We start from the raw sequence: 22,192 nt of genomic DNA, 5'->3' as shown, positions 1-22,192 counted from the left end.
ACCTAATTGAGGTATACAAGATAATGAGAGGCATAGATAGAGTCGATAGCCAGAGACCATTTCTCAGGGCATAAATGACTAACACGAGGGGTCATAGTTTTAAGCTGGTTGGAGGAAAGTATAGAGGGGATGTCAGAGGCGGGTTCTTTACACAGAGTTGTGAGAGCATGGAATGCATTGCCAGCAGCAGTTGTGGAAGCAAAGTCATTGGGGACATTTAAGAGACTACTGGACATGCATTTGGTCACAGAAATTCGAGGGTGCATACATGAAGATCAGTGGTCGGCACAACATCGTGGGCTGAAGGGCCTGTTCTGTGCTGTACTGTTCTATGTTCTAATAAATGTGCTTTGTCATCAAAGCACAGTCGACTAACAAGTTAAAATTTTCCACTGTTTAAAAACTTTATTATTGGAAAAAGTGTTCTTCAAAATGAGGGAAAGCTGTACTACACTTAATGCAGCTTCTGGGGTGGCACGATGGCTCAGTGGTTAGAACTGCTGCCACCCAGCACCAGAGTCCAGTCTCAGGCCACTGTCTGTGTGGAGTTTGCATGTTCTCCCCATGTCTGTGGGGTTTCCTCCAGGTGCTCCAGTTTCCTCCCACAGACCAAAGATATGCAGGTCCAGTGAAGTGGCCATGCTAAATTGCTCATCGTGTTAGGTCTATTAGTAAGGGGTACATGTCAGGGAATGGCTCTGGGTGGGTTACTCTTTGGAGTGTCAGTGTGGTTATAGCTCCGACAAATTCAACATTTTAAAACATATTGTTGCTTCACTGTATTTTTATAACTTTTGATCTAGGCCCATCTGCTGAACACATTGTTGCTTGCCTGACCAGGGACAGCTATACCACACACAACTTTGTGCAGCAGTTAATGGCTGTTTTATCTTTGTTGGAACGGACACCTTCACCAGAACCGGTAGAGCTTGATTTCTATACAGAATTTGGAAAGAAAAGCACAGGTAATGTAAACTGGATTGTAAAGTTTTGGGTGGTCTACCCTGAAAAGCTATTTAAAGGAAATTGTGCAACCAAATCTTACCTAAAATCTGTAATTAGTCCTTTGGTTACACTCACCCTTTTAGTGATTTGCACAATGGAAGCTACTTGTTTATTTATGCATTAGTTTCTAGAATATTTTAAGAATGTGGTATATAGGAATAAAAACCCATGATCTGTAACTGATTCTTCTTACCTGAACATTAAAGTTTATAATACTGCCCGTTTAGGATCGTAATCAAGACCTTCAAATTGTCTGGATATTCTTGATGTAAATTTTCTGATTGTTACTATCCTATCAGATTCCATGCATATGATTGGTGCTGATAAAGACTGGCAGTGTGAACTGAATTTAGTACATAAATCTGAAGATAATCATCCAATAAGTTCTCACCATTGATACATAATTCCCAGTATATTTTGGAGTTAAATGTTTTATTAGATTCTGATTACAATTTATTGAATAGACTGTCCATTCTACTACTTGTGCACAAAAAGGATCTTAATTTGAGTGAATATTGTTATAGCTCCTATTTAACTCCTCCTAAAGGGTGATTCTCTTTAGAGGCAACACCAAATAAAATTAAATATATTGGTTTGCAATTCAGTTTATGTAAAATATGTTAATTTGCAAGGGCTGTTTGTAACCTGTATGCGTCTTTCCTGAATAGGTCAAATGGAAAATTATGAAATTGTCCACTCCAGGGTGAAATTCATTTACCCAAGTGAAGAAGAAGTTGGTGACTTGACTTTTATAGTAGCAGAAAACATACAGGAACCAAATAGCCTCCAGACATCTAATATACTTTTGTATGTTTTAGCATTTCAAGTAAAGTTTCTGGAGACCCCTTCTCATACTAGCAAAAGTTCTCTACATCCTAAAACCTTAATTTTGACTAGCTACGATATGCTTCTATTTGAAGAAGATTATGTCAGTTACCCATTGCCAGAATTTGCAAAGGAGCCTCCACAAAGGGATAAGTACAAATTAACTGACGCCAGGAGGATCCGCGATCTTGATCGCGTACTCATGGGTTATCAGACTTATCCACAGGCCATCACATTTGTGTTTGATGATGTGCAGAACCGTGACCTCTTAAGTGACATGATGCTTGACCATTTTGAACATCCACTTAATGCCTCTTCTGCAAATAGAAAATACCAGTGCAATGCCAGCAGTGAAGTTCAGTGGTGTCTCTTTGTAGCCAGTCCTGAAAGTCGTGAGAAGCTGATTGCATTGCTTGCTAGACAGTGGGAGCTGCTTTGCAGTAGAGAACTGCCAGTTGAACTTACTGGTTAACCTTTTGTTGATGCCAAGTATGACCAATAAGCTATAAACTAAATTGTACTGATGATTAACAATTATTTGTACAGCCCTCTTGGGGATTGTAAATATCATGGGAGTCAGACTAGTTTTGTTTTTGATGTTTAGGGCTTTTAAAGTTTATCTTTTACAAATTCAGTGTAAACAAGTTGTACACACTTATGCATCCTGCTTTTGTGCAATATAAACTGAACATAGAGGTCACTTATATGTTATGCTTGTACGTTTTTGAAATATTAAGTGCAATGTTTATCTAATGGACAATTTTGTGTAGCATGCTGCTATAATGAATTTGAAATAAAGTTATTGGTCCTGGATTTTTTTAAAAAAGGTACTTTGCTTTAATCAAATTTTTATGATACTTAATGAATAGTTTTCTACTAGATTAAGCTGCATTTTGAATATTATTACATAGTACTATAACATTAATGAGATATAGATTCAAATTAACTTGTTCTCTTCCTTATCTGGAATGAGAAAGTTAGGCAGCAGTTATTAATTTACTGCTATGGGGGAGATGGTGTAGTGGTGGTGAACTAGTAATCTGGAGGCTCATGCTAATACTTTGGGGTCCTGGATTTGTATCCCTCCATGGCAGCTGTTGGAATTTAATGAATTTGTAATATAAAGCTAGTCTCAGTAATAGTGACAATGAAACTATCATTAACTGTGATTTTAAGAACCCAGCTGGTTCACAAATGTCCTTTAGGGAATAGAAATCTGCCGTTCCTATTTGAACATAGTCGATTCTTACCATGCCTCTGAAATGGTCTAGCAAGCCACTGAATCCCAGGGCAATTAGAGATGGGGAACAAATGTAGACCTAGCCTCTGTTGCTCACATCCTATGAAACAATAAAGAGAAAATGGTCTGGTTGTGGCCAGCACTGTTTGAGATAAAAAAGGGAACTGCTAATCTGCAGAGAATTGAGAAACCACTTTACATTTGCATCAGTAGGAAATCATTTCCTTCCAACAATCCAAACATTTCTTAGCACATTTGTGTAAATGAATATCCAGTAAATTTTTAAAAAAGTTAAATATTGTCACTTTTCACATTTGGAAATGTGGCCTTCCTTGATGAACACAGCGTGCTGAAGCTTTGACAATGTAAAATGATTTGAGTTCTGCTAGTAATTTGTTATATGTAAGATTCTTGCTGGTGTCCTTAACTGGAAAATATAATGTCAAGTTATTCCAAAATCCTCCTCTTTATACCATCTATTCCAAAGTGGTATTAGTCAAAGATTAGAGCCAGTATCATACATATAGCTTCCCTGCAGCAAGAGTAGAACATGAAAATTAGTCCAATGGTGTTGTTAAAAGCTAATTAATACCACCTTAGATGTAGTATGGAGTCTCCTAACTGTGGAACGATTTTAAAACTTATGTTTTGATTGTCATATCATATAGCCACATATTGCACATTGTATAAGTAATTGTCTATCTGCCATTACATCCAGCACTTCTTAAAATTATCCCAACCATCTTATTTTGTGAAAAGAATAAGTTTGTGATGTCCTTTAAATTTGAATGGTGCCTTCATTTGAACCCGGTGGAGAATGTTTGCAGTAGTTCTAGAAAAATGTTAAAATGTTTTTTCTAATATTTCAATGTAAATTATACAACTATTATTGTAACATTTCAAGTGGGATGTAAGAAGAAGAGTAGGCCATTCAGTCCCTTGAGTCTGTTCTTCTATTCAGTGAGATCATAGCTGATCCATGGCATAACTGCATATACCTGCTTTGGATCCATATCCCTTGATACTCTTGCTAAATTAAAAAAACTGTCTATCTCAGATTTGAATTGAACAATTTGATTTATTGTCACGCGGGGGTGAACATTGTACCTAAGTACAGTGAAAAGCTTTGTTTGCGAGCAGTACAGGCAGATCATAGTAAGCAAGGATCATAGGGTGAACAAAAAAACCTGAACAGAGTAAGGCATAAAGGTTACACCATATAGCATGTGTACTAAGCAAGATAAATGTTATTTTGAAGTTAGAGAGTCTGTTCATCGGTCTAGTAACGGCCGGGAAGAAGCTGTTCTTGAACCTGCTGGTGCATGGGTTCAAGCTTCTGTATCTTCTGATGGGAGAGCATTACCGGGGTGTTTGATGGCACCTTTTCCAGAACAATGAGGTGTGTCCTTGGATGGGAGGTGTGTCCAGAGTCCATGGATGGGAGATTGGCTTCTGTGATGGTCTGGACTGTGCACGCAACATTCTGTAGTTTCTTATGGTCCTGAGCAGAGCAGTTGTCATACCAGCTGTTATGCACAAGGACAGTATGCTTTCAGTGGTGCATCTGTAGAAGTTGGTAAGCGTCCTTTATGGACGTGCCAAATTTCCTGAATCACCTGAGGAACAAGAGGCGTTATTGTGCCTTGACCGTCGCATCTATGTGGGAAGTCCAGGATAGGTTGACTCTTATCGACATTCCCAGGAACTTGACGCGCTCAACCTTCTCAATCTCCTCTCCATTTATGTGGATGGGGGCATGTTCCCTTCCTTTCTGAAGTCAATGATCAGTTCTTTATGACCGCTATTTGAAATAGTGTTTCAAACCTTCAGTACTCTTTGCAAGTTGAAATGCTTTCGAACATCTCTCCTGAATGGCCTGGCCCTAATTCTTAGATATTGCCTTCTGATTCTTGAATTCTCAATCAGTAGAAATGGTTTATCTACGCTTTTTTTTCTGTTGATATCCTGAAAGCATCAATTAGAGCGCCCCTTAACTGTCTAAATTCTAGTGAATAAAGGTCTAATTTGTCCGGTCTCTCCTGATAACCCTTGAATTCATCCTTCAAAATGTCATCCTTGTAAATTTATGTTGAACTCTTTTTTTTGGACCAAAATATCCTCCTTAAGGCATGGTGCCTAGATTTGCTTGCAGCACTCTAAAGTGGGGTTTAACTATATAACTGCAACATAATGTCTGCATCTCTGTAATCCAGCCCTTTAGATATGAAGACTGGCATTCTATTAGCCACCTCGACTAATTTCTGCACCCATTAATGATGGTTTAAAGAGCTATGCTCCCGAAGCCACCAATCTCATTGGACATCCATTGTATTTAACTCAACTAATTTCCTATCCATGTCAGTAATTTGCCCTCTGTTCCGTGGGCATCCACCTTGGCTAATGGTCTCTTGGGGACTTTACTTAGACCCTGACCCTGATCCACTTAACTTTTTGGGACTTAGGTGAGCCATCCTCCTTTTCTGCTCTAAATATTGAAGCAAAATAATGGTTCGGCATGTCAGCCATTTCCCCTGTGGACGTTGACAATATCCCCACTCAGCCTTCAGAGAGCCAATAGTGCTCTGAAATAGCTGCTTTCCCTTTTCTATTAGTATAACATTTCTCCTTGTCTTTTATGTCCCTTGCAAGCTTCTTTTCTTAATGCTTTTTTAGCCACTCTTATAAACTACTTTGTGGCCTTTTGATGGTCTTTATATTTGTCACATTCTGTGGCATGTGTACTGTTCTTTGCATTTTTATGGTTGGTGTTAGATTGGCTTAGGTGAAGTCTTCACATCATCCCTTGTAACTCCTTATTAGGGAACTATGTTGATATACTGCTAGTTGATTTCTCAGAGTTGATGTTAAAATTTGAGTTGCTCAGAGCTGTCATACAGATTTTGAGTTGTATTATTTACATTTCCAACCCCTCAAAACCTGTGCAAGCTAGTAAGTGAATTAATTCTTGTACGCCATGTACCAAAAAAGCTATGGCACAAGATCTCAAACCAGCAATTATTTTTCAATTTTCTTTTTCAGTATTTATGTTCAAATACTAAAATTCAGTTAAGTGACATAATGGTGGTTAAAAATGTAGATCAATCATATTAACTAACTGATCGCTTCAATTTGAATTTTATAATAATGACGTGACTAGTATTTGCCCTTACAACTTCCTTCCAAATATCTGACCTTGTACACATGCACTTGTCCAGAATAAGGTGCTGTTACTTTAGTACCCTTTTTTTGATAAAATTACTTTATTTGGGGACCTGCCTGTCCCTATTTTGTTTTCTCCACCAGCCATCAGTGTCCCTACCATATTTTGAGCATGCACCTGGGTAAGCTTTCATAAGAAAACAGTTCTGTTTATACACATGCAAACCTATTATTTATATTTTCTTCTTCATCGTACTAATAACCTCATTTGTGACCAGAGCACAACACTTGAGTGCACATTCTTATGTACTTTTTCACCACCTTCAAGTCTCTCTCCAAGTTGCACACCATTCTGACTTGGAGTGATATTGTCTTTCATTATTAACACTGCATCAAAATTCTGGAATTCCCTAATAGCAAACTGTGGGTGTATCTACAACATATGGACTGCAGTGGTTTGTGGGTGCAGCTCACCTCCACCTTGAAGGCAATTAGGAGTGGACAACAGAAACATCCCATGGACAAACCCATTCAAAATAGGAAAAAGGGGCATTTACAGAGAAAAATCTCAAACTTTGCTGTTACATAAACACTGTACTTGTAAACGCTAACTGTACGTTTAAGCTATATATATTATTGTGACTGCCTTTGGCATTGTCTGCATTCACACTTTGCTGATATCTCAGGTTATGTATGTCTTTTGTTTTCATTTTTCTTTCATAGATCCCTTCATACAGGAGTTGTAACTGATAGTCCTTTTAAAGATATGCAATGATGAAATTCCAAATTAAATGCATTGGGCAAATATTCATGAGAGTATAATGATTGGGCCGTTAGCCATTTACAAGTTTCTGATGGTAGAACCTGGAAGTAAACCCACTGGAACAAAAGTAGCTTTGAGTAATTAGGAACAAAATCTGCTATCAAATTGGAAAAAATATTTTATAAGAATGCTTTTTAAAGATGCTTGTAAGACAACTTTTGGTCCATCACAATTTCAAACACTTTTAATGATGAACATATGTCATTAATTTCAAACATTTACAGTTACAGACCATATGACTACATGTCATTATGTTAGCAACACCTGTACAGTGATCACAGTACTTTTCTGCAGAAAGATTACAAATTATGTTAACTGTACAGTCAACAGTCCTCTCCAAATATCCCTACTGCGAGATAATAGTTAATGCAGTACCCGAGCCTATCAAACTGGAACAAAATTAGTGTTTCTAAACTTAATTGTGCTTGTATATAAACGTATATATTTTTAAAATATATTTTATGTCAAAAGATTCAACAGAGATTTATTGAAGTTTTGTTTTTCAAAGTAGAAAATATTTTTCTGTTTGTATGTTACCTTTACCAAACAAAAACTTACTAGTTTGGTTGAGTCTAGGTCCTCATGCAGTCAGACATTGTTAACAATTTGCACAGGAGAGTCAATATTCTTAATTGGTTTCATTCAGAATTAAAGAAAATAAAGCAGAATATAGCTTTGCCAATAGTAATTCTTCTAGTCATAAATGGACACCATTCAAGCTATCAAAAAAAGTGGTGGCAGTATTTGAATCAAAGCAACCTATAGAAGTGTTCTTTGGTGGGACTGCAAGTGAAATTGGATGTACAATGTGGTCTAGAAGCATTCTATTCCTATTGTAAATTGCTTGTGTGAAAAGAGAAAATGCACATTAGGCCACTCAACATCCATGAGATGGGGAAATATCTTGAATTGGCTGTAACTGAGTTCCTATTCTATTGGATCTCCTTATCCAATAACTTATCTATACTTTCTGGTCAGCTGTGCACTTTCTGAACCTTGCATCTCCAATGTTTATAGTTTTTCAAATTTATCTGTAAAAGTATGCTGACTTATTCCAAAATCTGTCTTAATATCATTTCTTAATTACATGTGCCAGCTTTGAATCAGTTAAATAGCATTAACCATGTTAATATATAAGTGGTGTAAAGTATATACCTCGACCAATTGTCAAGCTATGTACAATTCACATGCTTGCTTAATAAAGCATCTACGATTGCTTCCTCTTTATTTTAGTATTTAATTTGGCTTTCAGTCGTCTTTTTTGTTTCTTAATGCTGCTCAGCTGAGCTGGGCTTCCTGTGTTTAGGATCTCTTCCTGTTTGATGTTTGAGGGAGCCGAGTGCTGTGCTAAATCACTTTGTTTAAATTCCGGTGTGCCAATCACTCCAGTTTCTGCATCCCAAATAAATCCAGTCACTCGGATGAGGTATTTGTAGCTGGTGTACGACCATCCTGGACAATGAATGTCAGGTCTATTTGTTCTTACTATTGTGTAGTTACAGTCAACACGAACCCTTTCACATCCAATCGGCCAAGCTGAAGGCCTCATTGGTCTGTTGTGAATAACAGATTAGTATATTAGTTCAGGAGGAAATTGCAAATTAAATGTTCAAGAGAATAATGTTTTAAAATTTTGTTTAAAATGGCATCTAAAGCTCTCAAAAGTCTAAAACCAGACCTTTTAAACAGAGAGTTACATAAACTTATTTGCTCAGAGAGTACTGATTTATCATTATCTTGATCAAACTATTATGCAAGCTGAGTAGTTTCAAACTTAATGTAGCTCGATTATGACAATTTTCAAAGCGAGCTTTAGGGTACTGTTTTTTGGAAAACATCAAAGGCAGATAGCTTAAATTTGGAATTATATTGTTATCTGCCTATTTGGTGATCTCATCCCATTGTCCATTAGTGCAAACATTTGCAATGAGAAGAGAGGGGAACATACATGAACTTACACTTAAACCATATGATGCAGAAATGGTTTTATGTAGCACAGGAGGGTATTGAACCCAGAACTCACTAGCCCTTTTGCAATTCAAGAATGGCGGATGTACAAAACACTTCTAGGAAGATCAGGTTTCCTATTTTAAATAGGGAATGAAAATCAGACTTCCTCCTGCACACCATTTTAATTTGGTGCTCTGGAAGGCCATTAAAAACACACAATATTTGAAAGTCCATTAAGAAAATGGAAAGCCTTTGGAGGGGTTGGAACATTCTGTAAGAAATATAGCATTTTTGACAGTGTAGATGTGGTAATGTTAATTGTATTCATTGGTTGCAGGATCTCGTGGTGACCATAAAGAACATAAAACATTACAGCACAGAACTGGCCCTTCAGCCCTCGATGTTGCGTCAGACATGTCTGAACCCCATCTAACCTATACTATTCCATTTCATCCATATGTCTATCCAAAGACTATTTAAATACCATTAAATTTGGCGAGTTTACTACTGTTGCAGGCAGTGGGTTCCACACCCCTACTACTCTGAGTAAAGAAACCAGCTCTGACATCTGTTCTATATCTATCACCCCTCAAGTTAAAGCTATGTCCTCTCGTGCTAGCCATCGCCATCTGAGGAAAAAGGCTCTCACTTTCCAACCGATCTAACCCCCTGATTATCTTGTATGTCTCAATAAGTCACCTCTCAACCTTCTCTCTAACGACCTCAAGTCCCTCAGCCTTTCCTCATAAGATCTTCCCTCCATCCCAGGCAACATCCTAGTAAATCTCCTCTGAACCTTCTCCAAAGCTTCCACGTTCCTCCTATAATGCAGTGACCAGAACTGTATGCAGTACTCCCAAGTATGGCCGCACCAGAGTTCTGTACAGCTGCAAGATCCCCTTTGGCTCTGAAACTCAATTTCTCCAGTAAAAGCTAACCCACCATATGTTTTCTTAACAACCCTATCGACCTGGGTGGCAACTTTCAGGAATCTATGTACATGGACACCAAGATCTCTCTACTCATCTACACTACCAAGAATCTTACCATTAGCCCTCACACTTTTTCGCATTAATCCCCATTTGCCACTTCTCAGCTCAGCTTTGCAGCTTATCTATGTCCCTCTGTAACCTGCAACATCCTTCACTATCCACAACTCCACCAACCTTAGTGTCATCCACAAATTTACTTAACCCACCTTTCTACGCCCTCATCTAGGTCATTTATAAAAATAACAAACTTCAGTGGCCCAAAACAGATCTTTGTGGTACACCACTAGTAACAAGACTCCAGGATGAAAATTTCCCATCAACCACCATCCTCTGTCTTCTTCCAGCGAGCCAATTTCAAACCGTGAAATCACCCTCAATCCCATGCCTCTGGATTTTGCGCAATGGCCTACTGTAGGGAACCTTATCAAACGCCTTACTGAAATCCATATACACCACATCAAATGCTTTACCCTCATTTGCCTGTTTGGTCACCATCTCAAATAACTCAATAAGGTTTGTAAAGTACAACCTTACCCGTCACAAAACAATGTTGACTATAATCAACTTATTCCTCTCTAGATGATTATAAATCCTGTCTCTTATAACCTTTTCTAACACTTTACCCATAACTGAAGTAAGACTCGCTGGTTTATAATTATCAGGGTTGTCTCTACTCCCCTTCTTGAACAAGGAGACAACATTTGCTATCATCCAGTCTTCTGGCACTATTCCTGTATAGTGTATTGTATTCTTACTGTAAGTTGCAGGTGTAAAAAGAGAAAATGCACAACAGGCTAGTTGACATCCATGATATGGATGAATATCTTGAGCTGGCTGTTAACTGAGTTCCTGTTCTACTGGGCATCCTCATCTGGTTATCTATACTTTTTGGTCAGTTGTGCATTTTCTGAACTTCATATCTCCAATATCTATAGCTTTTTAAATTTAATTGTATAAGTATGCTAGGCTTATTCCAAAATCTGCCTCAACATCATTTCTTAATTACATGTGCCAGTTTTGAACCACTTAAATAGTATTAATCATTTTAATATATAATTAGTGTAAAGTATACACATAGATCAGTTGTCAAACTGCAATGTAAAATTCATCATGTTTGCTGGATGTAATAAAATGTTCCAAGGAGCTTCAAGTTTACGTTATACCACAGACTTTTACAACTACATAAGAAATTTTCAGGTTTGGTGAAAAGGTAAGTATAAAGGAGCATGTTAAAGGAAGAAGGTGAGGTAGCGAGATGGAGAAATTTGTACATTCCAGAATTGACATGAAAATGGCCAGAAATAATGGATTAAGATTGGGAGTGCATAAGAGGTCAGTATGCAGTTATCCCAGAGGGATGTAGTGCTTGATGAGATTAGAGTTGGGAAAGTGTGTTTGAGGAACAGGTGAGGACAAGGAGGGATTTGAAAACAAGGATGAGAATTTTTAGATCAGTATGTTGCCTGCCTGCAACTGCAAGGTAATATAGACTAGCAATCAAGGTAAATAAGTGAGAATGACTTGGTGCACATGAAGACATAAAAGCATTTTGTTTTGGATGGCAAAGTTTATGGATTATGGAATTGTGAATATATAGGCCATAATTTTCTTGTATCTTAAGTAGAAAAGATGTTGTTTAGCATGCTTGCCTTCATTGCTCAGACCTTTGAGTATAGGAGTTGAGATGTTACGTTGAGGTTGTACAGGACGCCAGTGAGGCCTCTTCTGTAATACTGTGTCCATGTTATAGGAAGGATATTATTAAGCTGGAGAGGGTCAAAAGAGATTTATCAGGATGGTGCTGCAAATGGAGGGTTTGAGTTATAAGGATAGGCTGGGATTTATTTCACTGGAGCGTAGAAGGTTGGGAGGTGACATTATAGAGGTTTATAAAATCATGAGGGGAAATGATAAGATGAATGTCAGGTGTCTTACCTAGGGTGATAGATTTCAAGACTAGGGGGCATATTTTTAAGGTGAGAGGAGAAAGAGTTTAAAAAGACATGGGGGTGATTTTTTTTACATAGTAGTTTGTGAACTTTTAGAGGAACATTTAAGGGATATTTAGATGAGTACACAAATAAGAAATGTTTGGAGAGATTTAGGTAAGTACATGAGGCAGCTGAGACTGGTTTAGTTTGAGATTATGATCACTGTGGACTGGTTGGACTAAAGGGTCTGTTTACACGTTTATGACTATGACTCCTCATGTCATGGACCTAGTGCTACTTAATTGATTGACAGATGCTTTTTTTTAGAATCAAAATAAAAATCTGTTCTATCAGTGAAGCCTGAGACATCTGTGGCAATTGTCCCATATGAATGTTTGGCTGGGCTTCAAAAGCATTTTCTCAGAAGATATTCTCCAAGAACTATTGAAACTTATGAACCTATAACAACAGATTATATCTTTGATGTAGTTTTTGTTTACAAGCCTAAGGAATTTAAATGATTAGTTGAGGGACTTTGGATCTATGTCAATTATGAGGAGTTTGAATTCAAGGTTTTCTTGGGTCGTTAAGAGGTTCAATGGTTTTACTAGTGATTTTACAATAATTCCCATTGCTTTTGTAGATTCCTAAGAACTGAACATAGCTGGTACTGAGTGGTGGCAATGGAGGATATTTGAGTACAAAAAGGTGGTCTGGGTAATGTGAAGTGGCATGGTTTAGGGAAGAAGAGAGTTAAGTGGTGACTTTTAGGGGACCTTTAAATGATATTAGGAGTTGGGCACCAGTCAACATTTAGTCATAGTAAAAATCTGAATTGATTAGTTTTGATTTGTTCATGGACAAAGATTGATTAGGGTCTGAATGATGATTTACTCACGTTTCACATTCTTGGAAGAGATCTTTGCCCAACTGTAAACAGCGGCAAAATTTGCAACCCAGCGATGGTGGCTCCTGCCATTGATTCCCAATTAGGCTTGGTGAACACCGGTCTAGAAAGGACACAAGGGTGCATTTAAATTCAAGATCAAGCCAAGTTATAACATTGTATCAGTTTTGCATTTTGTTCAGGATTTCAGTACATTGTTTAACTGAATTTTGAATCTTTCTGTAATGGAGTTGCATTCAGGGCAGGGTTTGTTGCACCTCTCCAAACTGTATGCTTGGGACCAAGTCATTTCCAGATCCCAGAATTCTCTGGATAATAGAATGATGTTGGAGTGCCCATTAGTATTTAATCGAGAAAACAAATATATCAATATTTATCTGAAGCATAAAAGAATACAATGTTTTATCAAAACAGTAATAATATTTAATTTATATAAATACTACATCTTACATGGTCCCTAGTTACTTGGGGGTGTTCAAACCATTCCAAACATCTCAAGTTCGGAAACAATAGATTTCCAGACTGGAGAGGATACAATGTAATTTAATGTGTTATGATCACATTTAAGATGCAATGCTACTGGAGCCAAGCAATTAAAAAAAGTTAAAAGTATTAACTGGCAAATAAAGATAGTCACTATTAGAATCTTAGCATAAGTGCATCAACATTTAAAGAAGAACTAATATTTTTGTGTCAAACAATATTCTTCATGGCCCACATAGTGATCCTTTATTCTTCACTGAGATATCTATGACCTTCATCAATCTTAATAACTTGAGACAAAATGAATGGTCTCATGAAAAAAATGCAAGTGTAGGAGAGCCAATGTGAATCTCTAAGGGAAGCTATGTTTGACTAACTTACTGAAGTTTTTGATGAGGTAAAATGATGAGCTTTGATCAGGACAATGGTAATGATGCAATGGGCACAGATGTCTAAAGCATTTTGACACAATATTGCACAACAGACCTGTGAATAAAGTTAAATCTCATGGAATTAAAAGGGCAGTATGAAACCGTCTGAGTGATAAGATACTGACTAATGAGGAATGGTTAATGGGTGTTTTTCCAGCTAGGATAAAGTTTGCAGTGGCGTTTCCCAGGGGTCAGTGTTGGGACCCTTGCTTTTCCTGCTATATGATAAACTCTACATTGTTACTTCTGACAGTCACACTCTCCAACTTTTTTTAGTTAGATGTCTTTCTCCTTGCAACCCTGTAGACATTTTCATTAAAGACAGCATATAAAATGCACAATTCTGGAGTAATTTTACATTATAAATCCTACATGAAAGGAATGGATATTGGAATAAAGTAAGTTTTAAAAATTGAACCAATTTCCTTTTCCTTCTTGTGGAAACTTTGGGTAATAGCCTTAAAGAGCCTGTTCAGAGCCAGGAGGCAATTTCCTTTTTAAAAGAATTGAAACTTGCTTCATAATGTACATCATTTCTTCAATAAATATGTTTGTGGATCAGGAGTTAGGAGAATAGTTCTCTGAAAGGGTGACCATTCCACCTTGAATTATTTGTTTTCTACTTTTTTAAAATCCTAATATTGTCACTTTAGTCACAAATAAGTGACTAGTATTATATTTCCAAATTTCTTTAAAATTCTTTAACAGCAGATGGAAAAGCTTTCCAGAAATAGCACCCTTTCCCCAACCTGTCCACTCTTCTCCTCACCTCCTATTTGCAAAGCTAGTTTTTCTCACTGAACAAAACCAGAAGTTTCTGGAAAAGCTCAGCAGATCTCACAACATCTGTGGAAAGAAATCAAGATTAATATTTCAGATCTGGTGACCCTTCCTCAGAACTGGTGGTAGTTAGGAAAATGTTGGTTTTATATTGAGAAGATAGGGTTGGGGGATGGCAAGGAGTAAAACAGTAGGTAGGGTTAGAGAGAGAAGAACAGTTGGACAGCCAAAGGAATGGACAACGATCTGGCTGGGAGGATGAATGGCTGCTAATGGAGACTAGGAAAAAGTGAGGACTGCAGATGCTGGAGCTCAGAGTCAAGAATGTGGTGCTGTAAAGGCACAGCAGGTCAGGCAGCATCGGATGCTTTTCCAGCACTATACTCTCTGCTTTTGGGGACTGTTAGTGGCTAACAATAGGTAGTCTGTAATAGCAGACTATGTGATAACAAAGCCTGGATTTGTGTCGTAGAGGGCTAGGACACGAGGGAGTTCAGACCCTAAAGGTATTGAACTCGTTATTGAGTATGGAGGGGCTGCAGAGTGCCCAAGTAGAAAATGAGGTGTTGTTCTTCCAGTTTACACTGAGCTTCACTGGAACACTGCAGCAAGCCTGAGACTAAGCAGACCTAAGTTGCCTGCCACTTTAGCACACTACCCTGTTCCCTGGCCAACATCTGTGTGTCAGGTTTGCTGCAGACAAGGTAGCAGTGAAGGAATATCTCACTGGAGACGTTACACCTGGGATGGACAACCTGGACTGGAAGTGTAAATAGTACAAAAGTAAAGCCTCTTGGGAAGAATGACATTTGACAGAATCACAGAAGAATTACGGCGCAGAAAGAGATCATTCGGCCCTTCGTGAATGCACCTTCAAGTGATTTGACGTCAGTCGCCTGCTTTCCCTCCCTCACACCTTTGGTTAAATACAACCATGTACTGTCCTCTTGAATGGCTCTGACTCACCTGGTCAGGGTGAAGGAGATGCATGTACACCGAGATGGTAACACAAGGCATAGAGTGGCTTTTGCCCAACTCCCCAAATTTTCGTATTCTTTCAACTTGCAGTTTTTAAAATATTGAATTCTAAAAAGGTGGCACTATCCTTCAGCGCTATGTGCTGTATAAATGGAGTCCTATTGATACTTGGTTGTTGAAAGGAAGATTTACCAATACTTTTCCCATCTTCCGTCCACTCCTCCAAAGACTCGTCATTTTTTGAAAAAAGGGCTAGCGACAAACCTTTGCAGAATTCAGATACCTGCAACCCCTTTTCCCACCCAGTCCTCGATAATAACACATTGCAGATGTTAAGATTTTGGTCAAATAAAAGTTCATGCTTCAATTTACTTTAAAAAATTAAACTACTGCATTTAGCGATTAAAGTTGCCTTTGCAAAGATCCATTTTTGGGGTAATGAGTTGATGCTAAATTTCCAAACTTACTTAAATCCGCCCCCAGCAGCAGCCCGTGAGCGGCTCGTGTCAAAACACCAGGAATCAGATAAAGGAGCATCCAAATCATGCGCATCTTGAGCGAAAACCGATCCAGGCTTCTCTGTTTGGGAAATGACTGAGGCTGGAGAAAGGATTTCAAGAGCTGTGATTTGTTGTAATGAGGCTGATTCTCTGCTGCATATAAAGAGCTTTTAAATATTTTAAGAGGGCTCTCAGGTTAGGGCTGTTACATCATCGGAATGTATGGTGAACCAAAGCAGGAGGCGTCTGGAGGTAAACTGACAAATTAGGGGTGACAGGATTGAGACTTCCCACACAATTTTACCATTTTTTGTTAAATTTCGAAGTCACGCAACAATGGAATTTATTTGATGTTCATGAAGGGACAGTATTTTGCTTTTATTAAACTATGGGCTCCTGCATTGCTCTTAACTAAGGTGTGTAAACCTCTTCTACCACGGGAGAGATTTGTACCATTATCCAGCCAAAGGAGAGTCCAGCGAAACTGCGACGTGTTAACAATATCTTAATTACACAACAACCAATAGATATTTGTAACTATATGTAGACTAGCAGATAGAAAGAAAGTCAGTTATTGAAAGGTGAGAAAACATCTCTTGAATTTTGTGCAGCTTTTTTTCTGTTAGGAACATTTATATAATATTGACTCAGTATGTGTATACCTGCAAAATTACCTAATTTTAAAAATTGTAATATTTTGGATGTGTGTAGCTCGTTTACGTGCATATAAATGTGAAGGTTCAACATGGAGTTCCTTATTTCGAAAATGCTGGGATCTAATTGATGTACATGTCAACATGGTTCAAAGTTATTGTTTTAATCTTTTATTATATAAGAATCAATCTGCTGATAAATTATTGAATCATAGAGATGTACAGCACAGAGTCGTAGAGATATACAGACTCTTCGGTCAACTCATCCATTCTGACTAGATAACCTAAAGTAATCTAGTCCCATTTGCCAACACTTGGCCCATATCCCTCTAAACCCTTCCTATCCAGATGCCTTTTAAATGTTGTAATTATACCAGCCTCCACCCCTTCCTCTGGCAGCTCATTGTGTAATATATTGTCCATAGCAGCCAGAAAATTCATGATACACCTTGTAAACTTGCTGTCCAAAGTTAAACATGTTTGTGGTAACGTTGAGCAAATATCCTGCTTAGGACGCTGACAGGCCCTGGAAAATGATGGTGTTTTATCATTGACATTGTATTAATGATGTTTTTAGATCAATGTTGTGCAACTGACAATAATCCAAATATAACAATAGGATACTTGAAAATAAGTATTCATTATAGGCTGTGTTAAATATTTACAGTCAAAATCTATGTAACAGGGCTTGAGACTGCTTCTCCTTTACAGAATATCAGATACCCTCTGCAATATTAATATATTTTACAATTTAAGAATGTAACATTATTGGATTTCCATTTTTTGCATCACTCTCAGCAGTCCAAGTGATGTAGTTACTGTCCCAATGCTGTTTGGGAGAGAACTTCAGGACTTTCAACCAGCAGGTAAAACAAAGTCAGGATGATAGATACATTTAGTAATTAGAAAGACATAAAGTGAATGGGAGAAGACAAGGCAAGAGCAGAAGAATCAATAGCTTGGATTTTCTCTTCATTTTTTAAATTCCTTTTTTCCCTGTTTTGGTGGACAATTCCAATCTTTAGTTTTTTTCATTATATGTCATCTCAAAGTGCCAAGTATGCTCCTGTAGTCTTCCCCTATAGTCACAGCTTTGATTTTCTCTTCCACTTACATACTGGTCACTTGCCACAATGTTAAGTTATGCTATCTGAAACCGAAGAAGAAATTCTCAGTCTCTCTCTCTCTCTCATTAATGTATATAGCAGCTTCATGATATCAAATGTTTCACCAGAGCAACGACAAGGTCAGTTCTTTCTTACTAGAGGAAAATACTGCAGATGCTTGAAATTTGAAATTAAAACTGAAAATTCTGGAAACACTGGCAAGTCAGGCGGTATCTGTGGAGAGAGGAACAGCATTAACATTTCAGGTTGATTATTTTTAATCAGCACTCAATGCTGATAATAGGCATTGTTATATATATTTATATATATTTATTTATATTTATATAACCTTATATCTATTTCACTATCCACAGATCTTGATTGAGCTGCTGAGTATTTCCATCATTTTCTGTTGTAATGATAAGTGGAAACCATCTTCTGCAGCCTATGCTAAGCTCAAGACAATCATTTCAAACCATGGAAGTGGGATTTGGGGAAATATGGGAGGAAGGTTGACAGAGATGGTTGGTGTAGTTTGGGTATGGAATTGGGCTTTTGGGTGTATGGGGGCAAGGTGGGGACAAGGAGGAACAAGTAAAGGGAGAAAGAAGAAGCGTGGTTGATCAGAAAATTAAGAGCAAAGAACAGAAAGAATTAATTAAAGAGGAGAGATATAAATATGTCAAAGAACAGTTTTATTTTGAACAATCAAGAACACCACAGGATATCAAGTAATTATATATAAAAACACAGTAATTGCATTCAAGAAATTCTTTAAACATTTTTGCTAGTTTGATTTTCCAAATAAAAGTAATTTAGCCCTGCAGCAAAGCACAATAAGCATTAGAAAACTCATAGTGTGAAATTCTAACACTAACCTTAAGGAGCAACATTTTTTGGAGGGAAGGGCACAACTGTTTGGATAGGACAAGGCAGCAAAATCCAAAAATATCAACTTATATAGAGTATTGTACCAAAATAATAATTAATATGATAATTCTGTAAACTCCTATGAATAAGTGTTCAAATGAACTAAAAATCCACTTTGCATATATTCATAAATTATACTGTTACTTAACATGTTAATTCTTCCTCTCGCGAATACATTCACAAACCACAATTTGTTATAAATACAGTCCAAATTAATTTTATAAGAGCACAGAAAATCCATTTTGCACTTACTTCACAATGGCAATGGAGAAGAAGTTGAGTGGGACCTGGTCAACATTTAAAGACTTTTTAGCTTAGATTAGATTCACTACAGTGTGGAAACAGGCCCTTTAGCCTAACTATTCCACGCCGACCCTCCAAACAGCAACCCACCCAGACCCATTCCCCTATATTTACCCCTGCACCTAATACTACAGGAAATTTAGCGTGGCAAATTCACCTAACCTGCACATCTTTGGACTGTGGGAGGAAACTGGAGCACCCGGAGGAAACCCACGCAGACACGGGGAGAATGTGCAAACTCCACACAGACAGTTGCCCAAGGCGGGAATTGAACTCGGGTCCCTGGCGCTGCGAGGCAGCATAAGGGAAAGCTTGTAAGGGAAGCTTGTAAGGGAAGCTTATACCAGGAACTCAGTACAGCAGAAAACGTAATGGAGTATCTAAGTGCAGAAGTGAAATTTGAAAGAAAATAAGGAAAGGAAAATCAGGATTGGAAAAAGTTTATGAGGTAAAATCAAGGAAAATGCAAAGATGCTTCATAAGTATACAAACAGTAGGAGGATAGCTAAAGAAAACATAGAGTTGAGTAGAGATAAAACAACAACTTGCATGTGAAGGAGTAAGATGTAGACTCTTTTTAATTAATGATTTTGTGTTTATTTTTGCCAAGTCAGGGATCAATATATAATTTGGTTATGGAGCAGTGTAAAATATTGAATGTAGAAACTCATGAGAGGAAGTATCAATCAAGAGTTCATCATCCTTGAAATTGGCTAAATCAACATGCTTATATGTAGTGTATTCCAGGCTCCAAAGTGAAGCTACATAGAAATCATGGAGGTTTCTTGTTCCTCCCTGGCTTTCGATTTGTGTTGGAGGTTCTGGAAAATTGTTAATCATGTAAAATTGTTTAAGTGGGTGGAAGAGATGGACTATGTGACCATATACTAGTCATTCTAATCTTGGTAGTGGGTACATTGGAAACAACCCTGAGGGACAGTAAAAATCATCATTAAAAAAGATATGAATCCATTAAAAACACATACCATGGATTTGTAAAAAAAGACAATGTCTGATTAATGAATTGAATATTTTGCAGAGGGAACAGGAAAGGTTGATGAGGATACTGCATTTCTTGTGGTTTTCACAAGATAGCAGATGCAGAATGGCAAAAGAAGGAATAACCTCCGGGATCCAAGTTTGGCTTGTGATAGGAAACTAAAGAGTAATGGTAGACAAAACTCTGTATTGATGTCTTTGTGGGCTATGTCAATGACTTAGACTTAAGGATTGGGGTGTGTTTAAGAAGTTTGCAGATATAACAAACATCAGCCATATTTTTGATAGTGAGGAATAAAATTGCAGATAATAGCATGAAATCAACAGGCTAATCAGGTAGGCAAGAAAAGGCAATGGGGTGATGTGATGCTCATGGTGAGGGCAAGCAGGGGGGCCAGTGTGTACAAGTGGAGGAGCCTGGGAGTGGGGTTGTGAGCGTTTAAGTTGGTGAACGCAGATTGATTTTTTTTCCCTGGATAGAGTTGAGCTTTCTCAGTGTTGTTGGAGCCACATTCATCCAGGCTTGTGGATGGAGTTCCATTGCACTGCTGATTTGTGTCTTGTAAATGGTAGAATGGCATTAATGAGTCAGAAAGTTGTTCACTGTAGAATTCTCAGTCCTTGGTCTACTCTTGTAGCCCCAGTATTACTGTGGCAGATCCTTTGGTTAGTGATGATTTTGTTTATTTATTTAGGTTTTATTGTCACATGTATTCAAGTACGGGGTACAAGAGTATAGCGAAGAGTGTACAATTCGCCACACGCAGTGCCATCTTAGGTACAAAGTACTTCGGTAAAAAATCTTAGTTACAGAAGTAGAAAAATAAAGAAATAAGTTAAACAGTTCAGCACAACAGTCTTCTTGGTTTAAAAGTTAAAAAAAATTAAAGAGTCAAGCAGTGCAAAGTTCAACACTATGGCCCTCTTAGTAAGGGACCTAAGGGACAGTTTTTTCACACAGAGGGTGGTGCACGTATGGAATGAGCTGCTAGAGGAAGTGGTAGAGGCTGGTACAATTACAGCATTTACAAGGCATCTGGATGTGTATATGAATAGGAAGGGTTTAGAGGGATATGAACCAAGTGCTTGTAAATGGGACTGGATTAATTTAGGATATCTGGTCGGCATGGACGGGTTGGACCAAAGAATCTGTTTCTGGGCTGTACATCCCTATGATTCTAGTATACAAGTCGAAAAATAAAGAATAAAGTTAAAAGTCAAACAATACAGTCCTTTCTGAAACCATCGGCCTGCATATGCTTCAAGCTGGGCTTTGCCCAAGAGGGGCATGCTTTCACCTGCACTGGGTTAAGACCCGCCCTTGCTTGCCAGCTGCCTTTTCCACCGACTGCTGCTGATGATGTCCATTGGGCACTAGGCTTCGCAATGACTCGCAAGGCTTCAGTCCCGACTGTTGCTTCACTGCTGACCACCACTGCTGCCATCCTTTGATTTTGTGGCAATTCAGAGATGGTATCACTGTTGAATGTCAAGAGGAGATAGTTAAATGCTTTCTAGCTGGACGTGGTCACTGTATTGCACTTGTGTGACATGCATTGCTATTTGTCTACCCAAATCTGAATGTTGTCCAGGTCTTGCTATGTGCAGGCATAAATTGCTTTATATACTGCTGAGGAGCAGACATGCTCATTTCTCATCTTTTGATGGAGGGAAGGTCATCAATGAAACAGCTGGACATCTTTGGGAGTCAGGAAAAATTTCCATTGATTCCTCAGAAAACCTAATTCCTAGATCCCACTATATTCAGCTGCTTTATAAATGACCTTTCATTGGATTAGGGCTGTAATGAAGTCTGAACTAAGTGACCCTGACAGAACCCAAACTGAGCATCATTACTCTAGATATAGGTGAATAAATGCCCTTTGTTAGCACAGTTAATGACACTTTCTGTCACTTTACTGATGGTGGACAGTCTACAGATGGAGCAGCAATTGTTCAGATTGGATTTGGACCTGAACCTTCAACCTGAAAGCAGCTAAATTAATCTTTGGATATTCTGTACATAATGTTCAATTAACTTATTGTCATGGATGATCTCTATTGAATATTCCATCAAAAATCTGAGTTTTGGAATTATTGCTAGTATTTAGTATACATTACAGCATGGAAGATAATCGACATACATATTGACATGGATATACAAATTTGGAGCAAATTATACAGAAAAAAACATATT

The 22,192-nt window shown here is 37.9% G+C and overlaps 2 protein-coding genes across 2 annotated transcripts in view; one reads left to right on the top strand and one right to left on the bottom strand.

Moving 5' to 3' along the window:
• The window catches only part of nisch (nischarin), a 70,575-nt gene extending 67,919 nt beyond the window's left edge, over positions 1-2,656 (top strand). The window contains exons 20-21 of the mRNA XM_043707875.1: positions 804-965; positions 1,674-2,656. Coding sequence (XP_043563810.1) covers positions 804-965; positions 1,674-2,302 — 791 coding nt within the window. The 3' untranslated portion in view covers positions 2,303-2,656. The remainder of the gene's footprint in view (positions 1-803; positions 966-1,673) is intronic.
• Positions 2,657-8,259: 5,603 nt separating this feature from the next.
• Positions 8,260-21,440, bottom strand: LOC122559249. Its single transcript, XM_043708631.1, has 4 exons — positions 21,294-21,440; positions 15,972-16,104; positions 12,824-12,935; positions 8,260-8,605 (listed from the first exon to the last, which is right to left on the bottom strand). The coding sequence occupies exons 1-4, from the start codon at positions 21,438-21,440 to the stop codon at positions 8,260-8,262; spliced, it is 738 nt and encodes a 245-aa protein (XP_043564566.1).
• Between the last annotated feature and the right edge of the window lie 752 nt (positions 21,441-22,192).

This window comes from Chiloscyllium plagiosum, chromosome 18 (assembly GCF_004010195.1).
Source record: "Chiloscyllium plagiosum isolate BGI_BamShark_2017 chromosome 18, ASM401019v2, whole genome shotgun sequence".
NCBI lineage: Eukaryota > Metazoa > Chordata > Chondrichthyes > Orectolobiformes > Hemiscylliidae > Chiloscyllium > Chiloscyllium plagiosum.
This window is presented reverse-complemented; position numbering and strand designations above follow the sequence as displayed.